Raw genomic sequence first — 18029 nt, 5'->3', positions numbered from 1 at the left:
GTACTCTGGTGGGAAGACGCTCACCACCCTGCTCTGGGCCATCTGTCTGCCTGAGGATCAGTGGGGGGGCCTTCCATGCCCTTCCAACCACCCATGAGGCTGGTGTTTAATCCCCACTTCACAAAGGCAGTGCCAAGGTTAAGAAAATCTCCCAGGGGCCTGATCACAACACAGGGTACATTACAGCCATCTGGCCTGTGGCCTCTGAGAGGGAACCCCAGGATCTGAAACCCAGTGACTCCTGAGAGGAGTGCTAGGCAGGAAGGTCACACACCCCCCTCCGCCCGCCCCGGACCCTGGGGGCAGAGAGGTACTCCTAGAGAATCCCCCCTACAGAGTGAGGGGCCAGAAAATGGGGACATCCTGAACCTCTCAAGAGGGGGGCAGCATTGAAACAGCTGCCACCTACCAGTCTTCCTGTCATCCCTCTGCTTTGGACCTCATCTGGCTGCCAGGAGGAGCCCAAGGCTTCCCTCTGGCCCCCAAGACCCTGCAGTTCCTGGTCCACCCTCCCCGACCTCCTCTCCTCTCCCACTCTGAGTGCAGCCCTGGCCTCCACCCTTCTTTAGGTGTACCAAGCACACTCCCACCCTGGGCCTCATGACCTGCCATTCCCTCTGGAAAGCTCATAGGAATGAAACTGAGCACCTACGATTTGCCAGCATTGGGCTTGGTGCTGGGGCTGCTGTGTGAACAAACCAAGCCCCCACGGAGTCTATTTCATAGGTTGATAAATGCAGGGAAAGAAGTAAAGGAGTTTATGTGATTGTGACTGTGTATTTAGACACTGTGGTCAGGGAGGGCCTTCCTGAAGTGGTGCTTACTTAGGTCTTGGGTCAAGACCCATAGCTGCTAAGAGCTAGATTTATGTGAAACCGTGGCGGGGGGGTGGGGGGGGGACACTCAGTTTCATTCCTATGAGCTTTCCATTTGCCAGGCATCCCTGAGTGCCGGGGGCCAGTGGGGCACAGGGTATGGCCCCAGTGCAGAGCCCCACCCAAATGAGTGCTATGGGGGAGTGATAGGGTGCTTCAAGGTGCTGCGGTCAACTGAGGGGTGGGGGGCGGGGGGAATGGAGGACATGCAGGGACAGGAGCTGGGCCTCCCAGGGCTCCAGCTGGCTGGGGGAGAGGACTGGCTGAAAGGAAGACACCCCACCTCAGCACTGTTAACCCCAGGTTACAGATCAGCTTGCCCCCAGCCTCAGAGAGGAGCTGTGGAGGGCCGGGGCTCAGACCCTGGTCTGCCTAGCCCCAGAGCCCTCAACACCAGGCCTCCATCCAGATGGTTCCTGCCAACCCTGGGCTCCCCCATGCCAGGCCTCTGTGTGTGGGACACAGTGCCTGATCCAGACTGTGGTGTCGCCAGAGTGGGCCTCCCCTCCTCCAGGGAGCTTTCTCTGGTCACTCAGCCGTGGTTAGTGCAGTTCCTGTGCCTCTCCCTCGGCTGGGGTCTTATCAGGCCTGGCCATAATTTCCTGACAAGGCAGCTGCCCCCACGTCTGACTGGGAGTTCCTCTCGGGGTGGGGACAGGGCACCAAACTTCGTTCCGAGGTGGGGCCCAGCACCAGGTCCGGCCCAGAGGACGTGCTGGGAAGGGCCCTGTATGTCAGAGGAGAGACTGAGTAGCTGGGTGGGTGTCTGGGGCCCCAGCCCATAGATGTGGGGAAGCACAGGCAGATGTTCCCTGGCTCCTTTGGGGGTGAACTGAAGGCAGTGAGCCTGTTCCAGGGGCCGAACAAATGTTGGAACTAGACACCACAGGTCACTTCCTTTCTTGGGCCCCAACCTCTGCTCCACAGGCCCTTCAAATGCCTGCTTCAGCCACTTCTCTCTGGGGTGACCCGGAATAAATCACTTCACTTTCCTGTGCTTTTGTTTCCTCCTCTGTAAAATAGGGATGATAATGGAACCTACCCCCTAGGGCTCCTGTAAGCAGACTTTCGTGTTGCCTCAGTACAGAGGAGTCCCCCAGACTCCTCCAGTTCACTGTAAGCCAGATCTCCCCCTTGGTCTGCTCTCTGTGCCTTGTGTCCCCTCTCTGGGGAACAGGTAAGTGGTGAGAGAAGCTTCTGGAAAAGCCACATGGATCAAGTCAGTTTCCCCCCTTTCCTAGCAAGCAAAAGCCCCCACCCAGTGCCAGAAATGGAGACATCATCCTCCCAGAGCCCCAGAAAGGCAGGCACAGACATGGTGATACAGACCCCCAAGTAAAACAATCCTACAGGTGGGGGACACTGGGTGGCTCAGCACTTGAGTGGCTGTCTTCGGCCCAGGGTGTGATCCTGGAGTCGGGGGATCAAGTCCCACGTCAGGCTCCCTGCATGGAGCCTGCTTCTCCTTCTGCCTGTGTCTCTGCCTCTCTCTCTCTCTCTCTCTCTCTCTCCTTCTCGTGCGCGCACACTGCGTGTGTGTGTGTGTGTGTGTGTGTGTATGTGTCTCATGAATAAATAAAATCTTAAAAAAGAATCCTGCATAGACACAGCCCCATCATCTGTCCTCCCCCTCTCCTGCTCTTGGACCCTTAGGGGGCCTATCATATAGGTGATTAACCAGAAATGCCGGGATAGACGGCCTGGGGGCCTGTCTACAGTCCCACCTGCAGTGAGCTCCAGTTCACTCCCGTAAGGGTCCCCCGCATGTCAGACTCACAGTGACAGAGTCACAAAGCCCCCTCTCAGAGATGGAGATGACCCCCTCCCCCTACACACAGAATCACAGAGACAGGGACACAAAGCTCCTCTCAGATGCTAGAGCAACCTCCCTCTGACAAACACCCAGAGACGGAGACCCCCCATACAGAGGAAGACAGCCCCCCAACAAACAGAACCAGCCTGGGACCTCCCTGGCATTCGCTCGATGCCCCCAAGATGCGGGTGCCCTGGCTCATGCAGAGTGGCCAAATGTGCATGAACCATTTGTGAGGACGGGTGTGAGCTTTCACTCCAAGGGTGGCCTGTGAGGGGCCCGGCTTAAGAAGGACCGCGCTCACTCGGGCATGACTGAACAAATGAACCAAGGAGCTCATCGACCCGTTGGCACCTTCACCCGTTGATCTTGCCCCCCACCAGCAGGGTGACAAGGTCCCCACACCTGGCACCACCTGAGACGGGGCCTCACAGGGGCAGGGGGGCCAGCGCGCCACCCTCCCAGGCTTTCTCCCTGCACACCTCCACGCGGGGCTCCGTTCCTGGCCCAAACCTCTGGCAGTCGGGGGGGGGGGGGGGGGGGGCAGAATCAGGACCAGCCTCCAGGCCGCTGCGAAGAACTGGCAGACAGCACAGGCTGTTCAGCAACTACCTTCAATCAATTCAACCTCCGGCCTGGCCGGCCTGGAACACTCTTGAGGATGGAAATGGCATCTCCGTCTGGGAGTGCTCAGCAGGCCCAGAGATGGTCCTGAGCGGGGTCAGGACCCAGCCAGACACCCCCACACGTACACATCACCTCTTGCAAACCAGCTGCCACCAGCCCACACCTTGAGCAACCACATCCTGCTCCCGGAGTCCCCCCCCCCCCCGCCCCCAGGAATCCCTACCCCCACATGGCAGCGGAGCCCCAAGGCCAATGTACTCTGCCCCATCCACACCTTGCCCCAGGCTATGCCCTCCCTTCATAGTGCCACCTCTCCTGACCACCTTAGTCTCAGGGACACCCTACAGCTACGAGTGCCTCTGTAGTCAAGACAGAAGGGGAAGCCATGGCACCGAGAAGCCATATCATGTGTCCAGGTGCACCCAAGTGTCAAAGCTGGCACTGCCCGCCTGGGCCTTCCTGCTGCATCAGAGGGTGTGCTGTGCAGACTTGGACACCCCCGCCCCCGCCCAGACCACCGGTGGGCCCATGGAGTCTGTGGATGGCCCCTGTGGGTGTCACCATGCCGGGTGTCCTGTACCCCAGGGCCTGGGATGAGGTGCCCGCTATGGGCCCTGCTATGAAGCCAGAGCAGTTGGGGGAAGCCCCTCACCCCAGCAACAAGGGCTTCAGCTGCAGGTCTGAGGCCCCGCGGCTGCCAAGCCGGCTGAGGGTGGAAAAAGCTGTGGTTGAAAACTAACAACCTCTGTCGGCGGGGGAGCGCACCAGAGCAGAGGGGCCGTCACCACCGAGACCCACCGCCTGCCTTCGAAGAATGATGATTCAGAGGAGGTGGAAATGAAGGCCTCCAGGGTGCCAGGAAGGCTTGAGCCCCAAAACAGATGGAAACAAGGGCGAGAGCAAGAAGCAGGCCAGATAGCAGCTGCAGCCATCACAGCACACGGGGAGGCACCAGGGTCTCCTGCCCTTCTGCGCACAGACAGACGTGCTGCCGTCCTCACCTTGAGCGCACGGTCAGTGAGTGCTCCCTGCATGATGGGCCTTCACACACGTCTCACAGACATCAAAAGAGGAAATCACACCAGCCAAAGGAATAAAAAACCAGATGGATTAAATACTTAAAAGTGTCAGGTAATAAAACCAAGACAAAACTGGAACAGAACCTAAATCGTTATCCAGGGTGGGTAGGTCCTGAAGCAGGAAAAGCAAAGAACAAAACGGTACGGGCAAAGGGCACTGTATTTTATTGCCCAGGCTGAAAAGCCTCCAGAGAGGAAGAACCTCAGGATGGAAATTGAAGTCAGACGGCCAATTAGGGAAATATAGCAACATGTGATAGTTAATATCCATGTAAAGAGCTTTTGCAAATCAACAAGAAAAAAGGCAGGCAGTGCTGCAAATGGCCTGTAAGTCACAGAAAATGTATATGACCAAGACACGTAAAAGAAACGGTCACAATCCTTAAGAACAGAAATAGACTACTGGCTGCCAGGGGCTGGGGAGGATGGGGATGGGAACTGGGACTGCCTGCTAACAGGTAATGCATTTCTTTCTGGGGTGATGAAAATGTTCTGGAATTAGTAGTGATGGTTCCACACACAGTGAATATACTAAAAACCAATGAACTGCACTTTCACATGGTGAAATGTTTTATGTCACATGAATTATATATCAATGGTTTTTAAAGAGAAATGGTCAGTTCCTCTAATGAAAAAGGGCAAGATAACCACTTCATCTACAAGTCGGCAGATGTTTTTAAAACAATACCCAGTGCCAGTACCTCTGGTGATAAGTGGGTGTAACCTATTTGAAAGGAAGGCTATTTGAAAAGGATCTATCACAAGCATTAGAAATGGCTGGTAAACATGAAAAAAATGCTCAGCATCATTAGCCATCAGGGAAATGCAAATCAAAACCATATGAGATACCTCTTCACACCCACTAGGATGATTACAATCAAAAAGACAGATAACAAGTGTTGGCGAGGATGTGGAGAAGTTGGAGCCCTCACACTGCTGGTGGGAACGTAAAATGGTGCAGCTTCTGCAGAAAACGGCCTGGCAATAAAATGTTAACCCAGCAACTCCACTCCTAGATACATACCCAAAAGAAATGAAAACACTGTCTGCACAAAAAGCTAGGTGTGAATGTTCACAGCAGCCTTGTATTCATGAGAGCCAAGCCGTATGCTAGAAAGCAGGAGCAGCTTAACACTATTCACTGATGAATGGATAAACAGAGTGTCATCTGTCCGTCCACACAGCAGAATAGGATTCAGCCATAAAAAGGAGCCAAGCACTGAGACCTGCTACGACACAGATGAGCCATGGAGACACTATGCCAAGTGAGAGAAGCCGGTCACAAAACACTGGCATGTTCTCTGATCCTACTTATGCAAAAAGCACTGAACAGGCAAATGCATAGAGTCAGAAAGCAAATCTGCATCTGCCCAGGGCTGAGGGAGGAGATAGTGGGGAGGGACTGCTAACGGTGCAAGGTCTCTTTCTGAGATGATGAAAGTGTTCTAAAATCATATTGCACTTATCATTGTGCAACTCGGTAAATATACCAAAAGCCGCTGTACACTTTAAGTTCATTTTACAAAAAAAAAAAAAAAAAAAAAAGTTCATTTTACCTACTTGTAAATTGTATCTCGACAAAGCTTGGAGGGCACCTGGGGGGCTCAGTGGTTGAGCCTCTGCCTTTGGCTCAGGTCATGATCCCAGGGTTCTAGGATCAAGTCCTGCATCAGGCTCCCCGCAGGGAGCCTGCTTCTCCCTCTGCCCTTTACCCTGCTCGTGCTCTCTCCAATAAATAAAAAAAAGCTTAAAAAAATATTTAAAAAAAATAAATAAAGCTCAAAGAGCTGTAGAAGCACTCATAAAGCCTTCGACTCAGCACTTCCCTTTCTAGGAAGTTAGCCTAGAAATGAAAGGTGGGCACCAAGATTTATGTATGAGATGTTTGTCACGCGGTTATCTATTTGAGCAGGAAAGTGAGAAATGACTGAGTTAGGAGACTTGATAATATTAACTACATCGCGGCCTCTCTCTCTAAATGAAATGCTGCGGGGCCAGTATAAAAAAAGACATTCTCGGAAAATATTTCAGAAGAATGTCCAAGACCTAAGTGAGAAAAAGCAGGTAACAAAACAGTATGAAGAGTGTTGTCTCAGCAGGGCTGGGGCTGCTGTCCTAAGGCTTCTGCCTGCATCCCCCAGGTGCCTGGCGCACAAGGGGCTCCAGAGAGAAGCGCAGAAATGAAGAATGAGCAAATGCTGAAGGGACTTCAAGGTGGGGGAAAAGCTAGAAAGGAAATGCAAGAAGAAAGGTCACACAGACGCCTACCAAAATGGAAATGCTGGTTCTCTCTGGGCAGGAGGGTTGGAGGTAGTTTCTAGTTACTGCTCTACAGTTCCTGCCATGAACTTTATTAACAGAAAACACAAAATCAAAAACAATTAAGAGCTCAAACAATTAAGAGCTCCTGGTAAATTAGAGTTTCCTAGATTACATGAAGAGTTCAGAGGAGACAAAGCAGGGCCCCTCAGCTCCATGCAGTTCCCTGCAGAGGTTTTTCTCTGCTGCTGCTGCTGCTGCTGCTGCTGCTGTTGCTGCTGCTGTGGACTTCCCACACCACCTGGCAGGTAAGGAGAGGACCCCAGGCACTGGCCCAAGGGAGGGAGCACCCAGAGGCCAGGTGGCGGGCCCTGCTTCCATGGTCCCCCATGTACGCTGTCACCCACTGTTTCCAGAGGCTGAGGGGTCAGTGGAGTCCATGGCCTGAGGAAAACAGTGGCCTCCTCCCCAGCTCAGAGGGGAGATAGGAAAAAGGGGTGTGGGGCCCCAAAAAGGAAGCTGAGGTGGCCCCTCCTGCCCTGGGGGAGGAAGCTACCCCCCCCCCCCAATCACCACTTAGGGCCAGCCGCTCAGAATGCAAAGATCTCTTCTTGTGCATTTTGGTTTCCTTTTCCATTCACAAAGAAGTGGGTGGGGGATTTCCAGCAGCGGCCTGCCGAGTGTGCAGGGCTGTCAGCCGGTGCCCAGTACAGGCAGCCGTGGGGTGGCCAGGCCACCGCAGCCCTAGGAGGGCACCTGACGACCCCCCTGTGGGATGTGGCCCCTTCCTCCCCAGGAAGTCCCTTCTTCACAGCCTCTCGAGTGGGAACACACTGCCTTTCCTGAGCATGCTTTTTACTCAGTCACCCCAAATGGCAACATACTGACATGATGTTTTCCAGAATGGGAAACTGAGGCTGAGAAGGACCAAGCGCTCTGCCCAAAGTCCTGTATCAGGACATGAGAGCCAAGATGTGAACCTCAACCTGTCCCTTCTCCCCAGCTGCAAAACTCACAGCCCAGACTGCAGCGACAGTCTTGTCCCAACACCCAGTCCCTCCAATGACCAGACACAGGAGGCCTTGTGGGGCAGGAGGTGCTGGGGGCAGAGGGTGAGAAGAAATGAACGTCCTCACTGCCCTCCCCCCTGCTGGAGTCAGGGCCACTTTCTTGTGTGTGGATTCATAGAATTTGAGCTAAAGGAAGCACCCTGATAGCATCTGCCCACAGTTTCAGCACGGTCAGGGGTTTCTTCTGAGCGGCAAACTACTTTTCAAAAATGATTTTACACAGAACCCCAGGAAGGGACCGATGGGGCAGCCGTGTGTGCTCTTGGGCCCCCCCCTGGGAGCCCTGCCCACCACCACCCCTTCCTTCCTCCCCTCACCAAGCCCGGAAGGCCCAGATCCAGCCCCTTTGTTGCCCATTTCACAGCTCAGACAGGGGTGAGGACTAGCCTGGGTCACAAAGCAGCCCAGGGCAGAGCAGGGGCAGGAGCCCTGTTCTCACTGTGGGGGCCTTCTGCCTCCAGCTATCATGGGAGAGGGTGGGATGAGGGTGCCACTGGCCTCTAGTGCTCCCATCTGTCTCCCCACAGGGAACCTGAAGGTCTACTGTGCTATCAGCAAAGGGTCGTGACTTCACCTGTTTGGGGACCAAAACACAAACTCCTGGCCTTGGCAGGCTCCTGCCGGATGCTGTTCCTGGCTCTTCCAGCTCCCAGCTGTGTGACCTTGGGCAAGTCGTTCTACCTCTCTGTGCCTGTTTCCTCATCAGTGAGGTAGCTTCATCCCCACTTACCCCCCACGGGGCATGTGGTGATTCCACAGGGTGTGTCAGAGGCAGTGCCTGTCGTGTCAACAATACAAATGACGACAACCACAGTGGCAGAGCTTTGCTGAACCCCCACCACGTACCAGGCACACTCTGGTGCTTTCGGTGCAGCAGCTTGGTCAGCCCCTCTCAGCTCCCCACGGCAGAGGGAGCAGGGGCACCACTCAGCTATTTTTAGGAAATATTTGAGGAAACCGAGGCACAGTGAGAGAGGGCAAAGTGCCCTTCCCAAGGTCATACCACTCAGAGGGTGGCAGAGGCAGGACTCCAACCCCGGTCTATCCGAGCCAAAGGAGGCTGCCCCTCCTGCCCGGCCGCTTCCTGCTGGGCCCTCCTCCTCTTCCTCCTCTTCCTCCTGCCTCCGAAAGGAAACCGCCAGGCCTCCGGCGGACATCCCTTTCTCTCTGCTTCCTCTTTCCCACACTTGGAGGCACAGGCTCCTGGCTCAGGCCCCAGGGGCCACGTTGGGGCTCCTGCCTCTCCCGGCCTTTGTTTCCTCATCTGTGAAATAGGTGCGGTGCCCGTGCCCCCCTCCTCCGAAGACAGACCGCGAGCCCGAGACAGGCACCCGGGGTAACAGCCCCCACCCAGGGCACCCAGGAGACGGGGGTCTGGCCACCCCCGGGCTGCCAGCAGCACCTGAGGCTACACAGCCTCCAGGAAGGGCCCAGGCTGCCATTCTGCCTCCTGGACACAGCCAGGGAGCCGCAGGGGCCCAAGACCCGGGTCCCCCAGACCGTCTCCCTGCTGGGCTGTGCGCTCCGTGACGGCGGGGCTGGGGGCTCCCAGGCTCCCCGCCACCATCCGGTCAGCACAGACCTGTGTCCACAGCCTCTCCCACACGGCCAGCCTTGTATTACAGATGAGGAAACTGAGGCCCAGGGCAGCCCGGGTGGCTCAGCGGTTTAGCGATGCCTTCAGTCCGGGGCCGGATCCTGGAGACCGGGATCAAGTCCCACATCGAGCTCCCTGCGTGGAGCCTGCTTCTCCCTCTGCCTGTGTCCCTGCCTCTCTCTGTGTGTCTCTCATGAATAAATAAATAAAATCTTAAAAAAAAAGAAGAGGGGGGGTCTTTAAAGCTATTTGCTGCCTTAAAAAAAAAAAAAAAAAAACCCTGAGGCCCAGAAAGACTGAGTTGCCTGCCTGGGGCCACCCAGCTCAGGAGGAGCAGAGTGGGGATGGCTCTGAACCACACTGTCCAACTGGCCCACCCCCCAGCTACTCCCAACCAGACCACTTCCTCCGGTGCTAGTCGAGGCCTGTGGTGCATATGGGGGGCTCAGGGCTCTGGGCTGAGGTGTCCCCCACCTCCTTCCTCTACCTCTTCTCCAGGCCACATAGCAGAGGCCAAGTGCAGAGGGTGCTGGTGAAGGAGAAGGTGGCCCATGTAGCCTTTCCTGGTCTGAGGACTCCACAAAGAGCCCTTCCCCCGGCCCTCACCCACGATGAGGCCACTAGCAAGTGCTTCTGAAGGCTTACTGAGCACCAGGTGTGGCCTGACTCCCTAGGGTCCCAATCCCAACCCATCCGCTCAAGAGCTGTGACCTCAGGCAAGTCCCCAACCCTTACTTCACCTTGTTTCTTCACCTGAGAAATGTGGGCAATCCCCGGAGCTCTCTAGGGCCGCTGTGAGGGTTCAGGGAAGCCAGGTCAGTAAGGTTCCTCGTATGTAACAGGTGCCATGTGAGTATCAGCTAAAAGGTTACCTTTCAACTAGAGCTAGAACTCCACCATCACCCCTGCTGCACAAATGAGAGAAACTGAGGCTCAGCCCCCAGACCTAGCAGAGCTGACAGCGCTGTGAGACAACTTCAGCCAACTGACACCTGGATACGTGGGGAAACAGAGGCCCCAAATAGCAAAGAGCCTGCCCAGATGCCATGGCCAGCCTGATTGTGCTCCATTTGAAAATGGACCCTGAGCTCCAGGTGAAGGCCCTGCCCCCAAAGGTAGGCACCCAGGCCGGGAGGCTGCTCCTGTGAGCTCTCCCCTCCCCTGGCCCTGCCTCCTGCCAGGCTCTCCCTCTGCAGCACACAGGCCGCCTGCTCGGCCAGATCCACTAACTGGTTGGGTTATTATTATTATTTTTTAAAGATTATTTGGGGTGAGGAAAAGGCCAGAGGGAGAGAATCTCAAGCAGACACATGGCCACTCAGGGAGCCCAGTGCGGGGCTGGATCCCACAACCTCAACATCACAACCTGAGCTGAAATCAAGAGTCAGATGCTCAACTGACTGAACCCCCCCCCCCCCAGGCTGCCCTTACCCACTGACTTTATAAGAGAAACCAGAAATCTGGATTCTTGTGTGAAATATCTACATTTTATGTTTTTAAATATTGATAACCAATCCAGCTTTCTTGTTTTACTTTTTAAAGATATTATTTATTCATGAGAGAGAGAGGCAGAGACACAGGCAGAGGGAGAAGCAGGCTCCATGCAGGGAGCCCGACATGGGACCCGATCCCAGGACTCTGGGATCACGCCCTGAGCCAAAGGCAGATGCTAAACCGCTGAGCCACTCAAGGATCCCCTCTTGTTTTTCTTTTAACTGCTGAGTAGGATGACATTGTCTCAGGCCTGGCCTGGCTGGGAGCTGCACTCTGCTGGTTCTGGCTCGAGAAAGCCCGTTCAAGAGTGTGGCCAGGGGCTTGGAGGTGGGAACCCCTTGCAATCGGGGTTCCACTCAGCTGTATAACCCTGAGGCGAGTCCCTTTGCCTCTCCTAGCCTCAGTCTCTTCCCTTTCAAATGGACCAATGGCCTTGACTTACGATGAAGGACTTTCGGTCAAGTGTTTAGGGCAATGCCTGGTGCGTAGTAGGTGCCCATTCAAGGTAGTAAATATGCTGCCCCCATACTAGCCCAACCCTGGGATCAGACATGTCCAAGGAGGGGGAACTGGCACAGGACGACCGGAGACAGAGACCAGAGCCTCTTGTAGGAGACGAATCATGCCACTGCTTATAGTGTGAGATCCCCAAATCCTCACCATGGCCACATGGCCCCTACTTAATCCAGCCTTGGCACCTTTCCAACCTTCTCTCTGCTTGCTCCCTCCATTCCAGCCCCTGGCCACTTGATTGTTCCTCAAAGTCTCCTGGTTCGTGGCTACTTCAGGGCCTTTGCACCTGCCATTTCATTGACCTGGGACCCCTTCACCCATATCTTTCAGGACTGGCACTTTTCTCATCTCAGACATCATTTCCTGCTAAGAGACCTTTGATGACCACAACCCAAGCTGAGGCAATCTCAAGCCTCCTCCTGGAGGCCGGTGCACAGAAGGGAAGCCCATCTCTTGCCCACCTGCAGGGACACCACTGAAACCAGAGAAGGCCATGCCCACACATCTTTGGACACTGGAAATAGCCACAGATGTCTCCTCCAGCCTACCCTCCAGCCCCTCAGCCAGGAGCCTGGCTCTGGCCTCCACTTACATCCCCATTAAGCAAGGAGGTCCCTCCCTTGCAGCCCTCATCATGACTTTTATTTTTAAAAGATTTATTCATGAGAGACACATGGGGGGGAAAGAGAGGGAGGGGCAGGAGGGGGACAGGGGCAGAGACACAGGCAGAGGGAGAAGCAGGCTCCACGCAGGGAGCCCGATGCAGGACTCGATCCTGGGACCCTGGGATCACACCCTGAGCTGAAGGCAGGCACTTAACCACTGAGCCACCCAAGGCGTCCCTCATCATGACCTTTGACATGCTTTCACCCCTGCTCATGGGTGAACAGAATGAGGCTGAGTGGGCAAGAGGCCAGTCCATGTCCAACAGCTGGTCAGAGGCAGAGGTGAGGCTTGGGGATCCATGACCCTTGGCCACTTGGCCTCAGATTCTGGATGGCTTGGCTGTGGCCCATGTGACCTGTCCCTGGGCAGCTGTCCTGTCACAGGTCCTATCCTCCAGGCCTCTCCCTGCTCTGGGAAGCAGGGCTTCTCCACGCTTGTACTGGGCGCCCTTTAAGTGACATAGTTTGGGTCTGAATCCAGAGCTGCAGCCCTTACCCACCACCCACTGGTTGTCAGACCTTTAACCTTCCTTTGCCTTCTGGTTAAGGCTGCTCCTATAAACAACTCCAGGGTCAGAGGTCCCAGGTCGAGACTGCCCACCTGGTGGGCACACTCAACCAAGACTTATAGTTGAAGTCTCCCTAGCCCAGAGACTGGACCTCCAAGTCATTCCAGGCAACATTCAGGAACAGCCCCTAGCCTGTTCCAAACGCAGCTGGGAGCTGATGGAGCTGGGCAGCTCAGTCAAGCCAGATACGTGGTGGAGGGGCTGGAGGAGGCCCTACCAGGGCTGCTCACACTTTGCAGGTCTTGGAGCAACTGCCAGGCCTATGATAGAGCCCCAGGGCCCCAGCTGTCTCTCCCCAGGCCTTGACTTCACCAGGGATGGAACACCACTTCTGAGTCCTCAGGGCACCTGAAGAATAGGAGCCCTGGCAGTGGCTCCCAGGTGGGCATTGACGACCCAGACCAGCCCTGGAAATAAATCTGTGTTCTCAGTCCCAGTGTCATCACCATAACCACCATAATGACAGCAAGGAGCAGTAACACTCAGTGCTCCCCTGTGAGGCTATCCCACTTAATCCAACAGCACCACAAGGCAGGACCTATGAGTAGCCCCATGGTACAGAGGAGGACACCGAGGCTCAGAGAGGTGATGCCACCTACCTAAGGTCCCAGAACTGGGAAAAAAACCTAATTCATTATTTAAACTCAGGTCCACTTGAATCCTAACACCTGGTTTTCCAACATGGTTTATCTTAAGCAGAGAAGTTCCTTTTTATTTATTTTTTATTTGTATTTTTTAAAGTTTATTTATTTATTTATTTAGCAATCTCTATCCCCAATGTGAGGCTCAAACTCATGACCCCAAGGATCAAGCATCACATGCTCCTGTGACTGAGCCAGCCAGGTGCCCCAGAAGTTGTTTTTAAAGTGAAGTTTTATAAGGACCCCATGCTGTCACAGAGATAAGGCCATTTGTTTAGGATGCTATTTGCCTTTCATTATGTCATAACCTCAAGACTTTAAAATTGATGAGAAAACAGTTTTTATCTACACTTGCATTTTTCCAACAGCTTCCCTGTTGTGTTTGACATAAAATGCAAACTCTTCACAGGACCCTCTAACCACACATAACCTCCAACCCCCATCTCCCCTCTCTGTGCTCCCACCACCCCGGCCTCTTCTGTTATATTCTTCAAAACACACAGAATGCCTTCCCATCTCAGGCCCTTTGCCCCTACTGTTCCTTCTGCCTGAAACACTGAGAGATTCTTTGCTTTAAAGATTTAATTTTTAAGTAATCTCTACACCCAACATGGGGCTCAAACTCACAACCCCAAGATCAAGACTTGACCTCAACCCCACTGACTGAGCCAGCCAGGAGCCCAGACACTAATTCTTAACTCAGGATTAAGACTGTGGTCCAAAAGTCACCAGCTCAAGACTCACTATGAAACTTTGGCAATTAGGACAGCGTGGTGTTGGCCTAAGGCCAGACACATGGACCAATGGAACAGAAGGGAAAGTCTTCCAGAAGCACACAGATGGGCAATGGATTTGGGATAAAAGCATCATTGCTATCCATAAGAGAAAAAAGTTGGTCACGCCAGCAAATAGTGCTGGAAAAACTGGAAGAATTATGACCCCTATCCTCACGCTGTACATAAAAAACTAATTTGAAATGGATCTTGGTCCAAAATGTGAAGGCCCAAACAATAAAGCTTCCAGAAGAAAAGACAAGAAAGATCTTCATGACCCTGGGTAGGCAAAGGACACAAAAAGCAATAGCTATAAAGGAAAGCAACTGATAAACTGGACTTAAAATTAAGAACTGTTCATGAAAAGATTCCATTGAAGAAGAAAAAAAGGGAGCCCCCAGAGTGGGAGATGATATTTACAGTACAAGGAAGTATATCCAGCATATATAAAAACAACTATAAAGCAATAAGAAATGGACAGACAACTCAATAAAAATAACAAGCATATCACAAAGGAGTTAATTTCAGTGGCCAATAAACATATGAAAAAGTACTTCACCTCATGAGTCATCAGGAAAATGCAAATTAAAGCCACAATGAGAAACCAGTACACATCCACTAGGAGGGGTGAAATGGAAAAAGACTCTCATACACGCTGGTGGGGATATAAGATCATGCAGCCACTTTGAAGAAAATATAGAAGTTTCTTAAAAACGTGCCCTTAGGGGCGCCTGAGTGGCTCAATCACTTAAGCATCTGCTTTGGCTCAGGTCGTGACCCCAGGGTCCTAGGATCAGCGCTCTGCTCAGCGGGGTCTGCTTCTCCCTCTTCCTCTCCCTGCCATGCCCCCTGCTTGTGCTCTCTCTAGAAAATAAATAAAATCTTAAATATAAATAAATAAATAGGGACACCTGGGTGGCTCAGCAGTTGGGTGTCTGCCTTTGGCTCAGGCAATGATCCTGGAATCCAGGGATCGAGTCCCGCAACAGGCTGCCTGCATGGAGCCTGCTTCTCCCTCTGCCTATGTCTCTGCCTCTCTCTCATAAATAAATAAATAAAATCTAAATAAATAAATAAGCAAGCAAGCCCTTACCATATGACCTAGCAATGCCTCTAGGAATCCACCTGAGAGAAACAGAGAAACGCACATGCCCGCACAAAGAACTATACCCAAATTTCATAACAGCATTATTTGTAAAAGTCCCAAAGTAGAAACAATTCAAATATCCATTGACAAATGGACGGATAGGCTGCTTGTGGTACATCTGTGCAAACGAGCTACTGATGCACAAGTCTCTACAACGTTCTGCTGAGCAAAAGGAGCCAGACATAAAAGGCAACATGCTGCCTGATTCCATTTGTATGAAGTTCAAGAACAGAGAAATGTAGCGGATGGAAGACTCAGTGGAAGGAGGGGGTGGCGGGAGGGAGCCTCCAGGGACTAGGTCACTGGAGTGTGCCCAAGCCTGGCAGCACTCCCCGGGCTTCAGATGCACTTTGCCCACTGCAGTGCACAAATGGGACACTGTGCCCAAGTCTACAGAGAAGGTTACTTCACACGAGAGGATTCTTTGGCAACACCCCATCCCAACCATCAAATTAGGGTCCCTCAGTCATCCGTCCTCCCTAAGGCCTCCTTGCTTTTCCTTTAGAACACTTTGTGTGCTGGGACACCTGGGTGGCTCAGTGGTTAAGCATCTACCTTTGACTCAGGAGTTCCAGAATAGAGCCCCACATCTGGTTCTCCAAGGAGAGCCTGCTGTTCCCTCTGCCTGTGTCTCTGCCTCTCTCTTTGTGTCTCTCGTGAATAAATAAAATCTTAAAAACAACAACAACAAAAAATGCATGTGCAGAATTTATAATTCCACATTCAGTTGTAGGTTTATTCCTCAAGAGCTCCCACTAAGACTCCAGTTCCCCAGCACCAGCATCTGTCTGGTACATGGTAGGTGCTCAATAAATATCTGTGAAATGAACGAATAAGTCTTCTCCATTCAGACCATGACCCCCAAGGGCTGTGATCACATCTGCCTTGCTCACTCTCTAGCAGCCTAATAGGGAAAGGAACTGAATGAGAGCCATGTGGTCCCATCAACTTGATGCACCTGAGTCAAGATAGAGCTTGTCAGGTGTTTGTAACACCCTGACCCTCCAGCCTCAACTGCGGAGCTGAATTAAGTCGTCAAAAACAAACATTTTAGCACTTAAAATAAGACACCCACACATCATGAGACACGCAAAGGAATCAAAACAAGAGTTTTGAACCCCCTAGAAAAGCCTCTCCTATTTGTCGTGGTCAACTAGGTCAGGGTTTTCAGGGACCTGGACCAACCTGTCACAGCCTACATGACGCCCGTACACTGTGTCTCTGGACAGTCTACAAAGTCCCTGACCTGCGCTCAACACTGGCATCAGGAACAAGGGAGGCCTGAGAACCTGTCAAACTCACCGGGTCCCTAAATGGGCGTGACACCGGAATCTAATGTGCTGGAACAGAAAGGTGGTATTAGGGAATCCAAGCAGAATCCCAAGAAGCCACGCGGTGCAGGTAATAGCAGCGGCCGATGCCAGGGCCTCAGACGTCCCCGGCGGCAGAGCGGCGTGTGGCGCGGGTGGGGACCCTGGGCCATCTCTGCAACCTGCCGGCAAATCTAATCGGTCCGAAAGTCCCCACTTCTCAAAAGGCTGGCTTTCCCGCGCCGGGGCTTACCTTGGGCGGGTCGAAGAGCTCCAGCACGCGGTCGGCGCCGCCGTCGGGGCCCGGGGCGCGCCGCAGGGCCAGGCGCCCCCGCTGCCAGCGCGCCCCGCTGTCCATGGACGCCTCGTCGGCCAGGCTGTAGCGCAGCGCCGCCTCCTTGAGGGCCTCGGGCGGCGGCTCGCGGGCCAGGCTCCAGGGCAGGAGCTTCCTGGCCAGGCCGGCCCGGCCCGGCCCCTCGCCGGCGTCCCCCGCGGCCGCGGGCAGCTCCCCGGCCGAGCCGCGGCGCAGGAGGTGGCGGAGGCTGTGGCGCAGGTGCTGGAAGGTGCAGGCGGCGGGCGGCCGCGGCGGGGCCAGCTCCTCCGAGCTGCGGGCCTTGGGCAGCGCGGGGGCGGCGGGGCCCGGGCCCGCCTCGGCCGGGGGGGCCGCCTCGGCCTTGGCGGGGGCGCCGCGGCCCGTGTCCCGGTAGTCGCGCGCGGGCGGCGCGGTCCGGGACCCCGGCGGCCCGGGCGCCCAGCCCTCGCGCACCTCGCGGCAGAAGTAGCGCTGGAAGAGGTCGGTGAACTGCAGCGACACGAGCTCGGCGCGCAGCGGCGCGTGGTGCGGGTGCTCGCGGGCGAAGAGCCAGTACTGCCGGGCCAGCTCCCGGGCCGCTGCCACCGCGTGCAGCTCGCAGAACTCGCTCCAGCCCCGCGGGGACGGGGACGGGGACGGGGACGGGGACGGCGCCGCCGCCGCGGCCGACGAGGACGGGGAGGACGAGGAGGAGGCCGAGGAGGGCTGCAGGGTGGGCCCGTTCATGGCGGAGAGCGAGGTGGGGCGGCCAGGCTGAAAAGACACGGTGGGGTGGGCAACAAAGGAGGGGGCAGGCAGGTGAGCACAGGGCTCCTCAGACCCGCCACCGCGAGACAGATTATTCCCCAGGCACGTCAAAAATCCAAAACGCCGGGTAATACCCGGTGCTGGTGAAGGTGCAGCGAAAGGGTCACTCCCCTACAATGCTGTCGGTACCCCTAACTGACGCAGCCTTTGGGGAGGGCCGTCGGGCAGGATCAATTTCAGACCCAGGGAATCCGCTTTCAAATATTCAAGGGAACGCTTGCCTGGGTGTGCAGAGAGGCAGGTACAAGACAATCCCCTGCTAGGTGCTCCCCCCTCAATGTTTATAATCGGAGGAAAAGGAAGATACAACTTCAATGCCCATCAGGCAGAGACTGGTAAAGCAACGGTGACACATCGGCAGGCTGGAATATTCTGCAGCAGTGGCAAAGGTGGAGGAAGGTCAACACTACCACCCCAGGGAAATCCCCAATCTGCACGGAACAATGCAGACTCTGTGATCCAATGCACACCAACACA

At 54.5% G+C, this 18029-nt stretch overlaps 1 protein-coding gene across 2 annotated transcripts in view; it reads right to left on the bottom strand.

Annotated features, from left to right (window-relative positions):
- The window catches only part of SH2B3 (SH2B adaptor protein 3), a 28479-nt gene extending 10964 nt beyond the window's left edge, over positions 1-17515 (bottom strand). Inside the window, exon 1 of one of the 2 annotated variants that reach the window (XM_049101637.1) lies at positions 16686-17515. In XM_049101637.1, coding sequence (XP_048957594.1) covers positions 16686-17471 — 786 coding nt within the window. In that variant the 5' untranslated portion in view covers positions 17472-17515. The remainder of the gene's footprint in view (positions 1-16685) is intronic. The other variant, XM_035706719.2, reaches the window with a different exon arrangement.
- Between the last annotated feature and the right edge of the window lie 514 nt (positions 17516-18029).

Source organism: Canis lupus, chromosome 26, assembly GCF_003254725.2.
Source record: "Canis lupus dingo isolate Sandy chromosome 26, ASM325472v2, whole genome shotgun sequence".
Classification (NCBI taxonomy): domain Eukaryota; kingdom Metazoa; phylum Chordata; class Mammalia; order Carnivora; family Canidae; genus Canis; species Canis lupus.
This window is presented reverse-complemented; position numbering and strand designations above follow the sequence as displayed.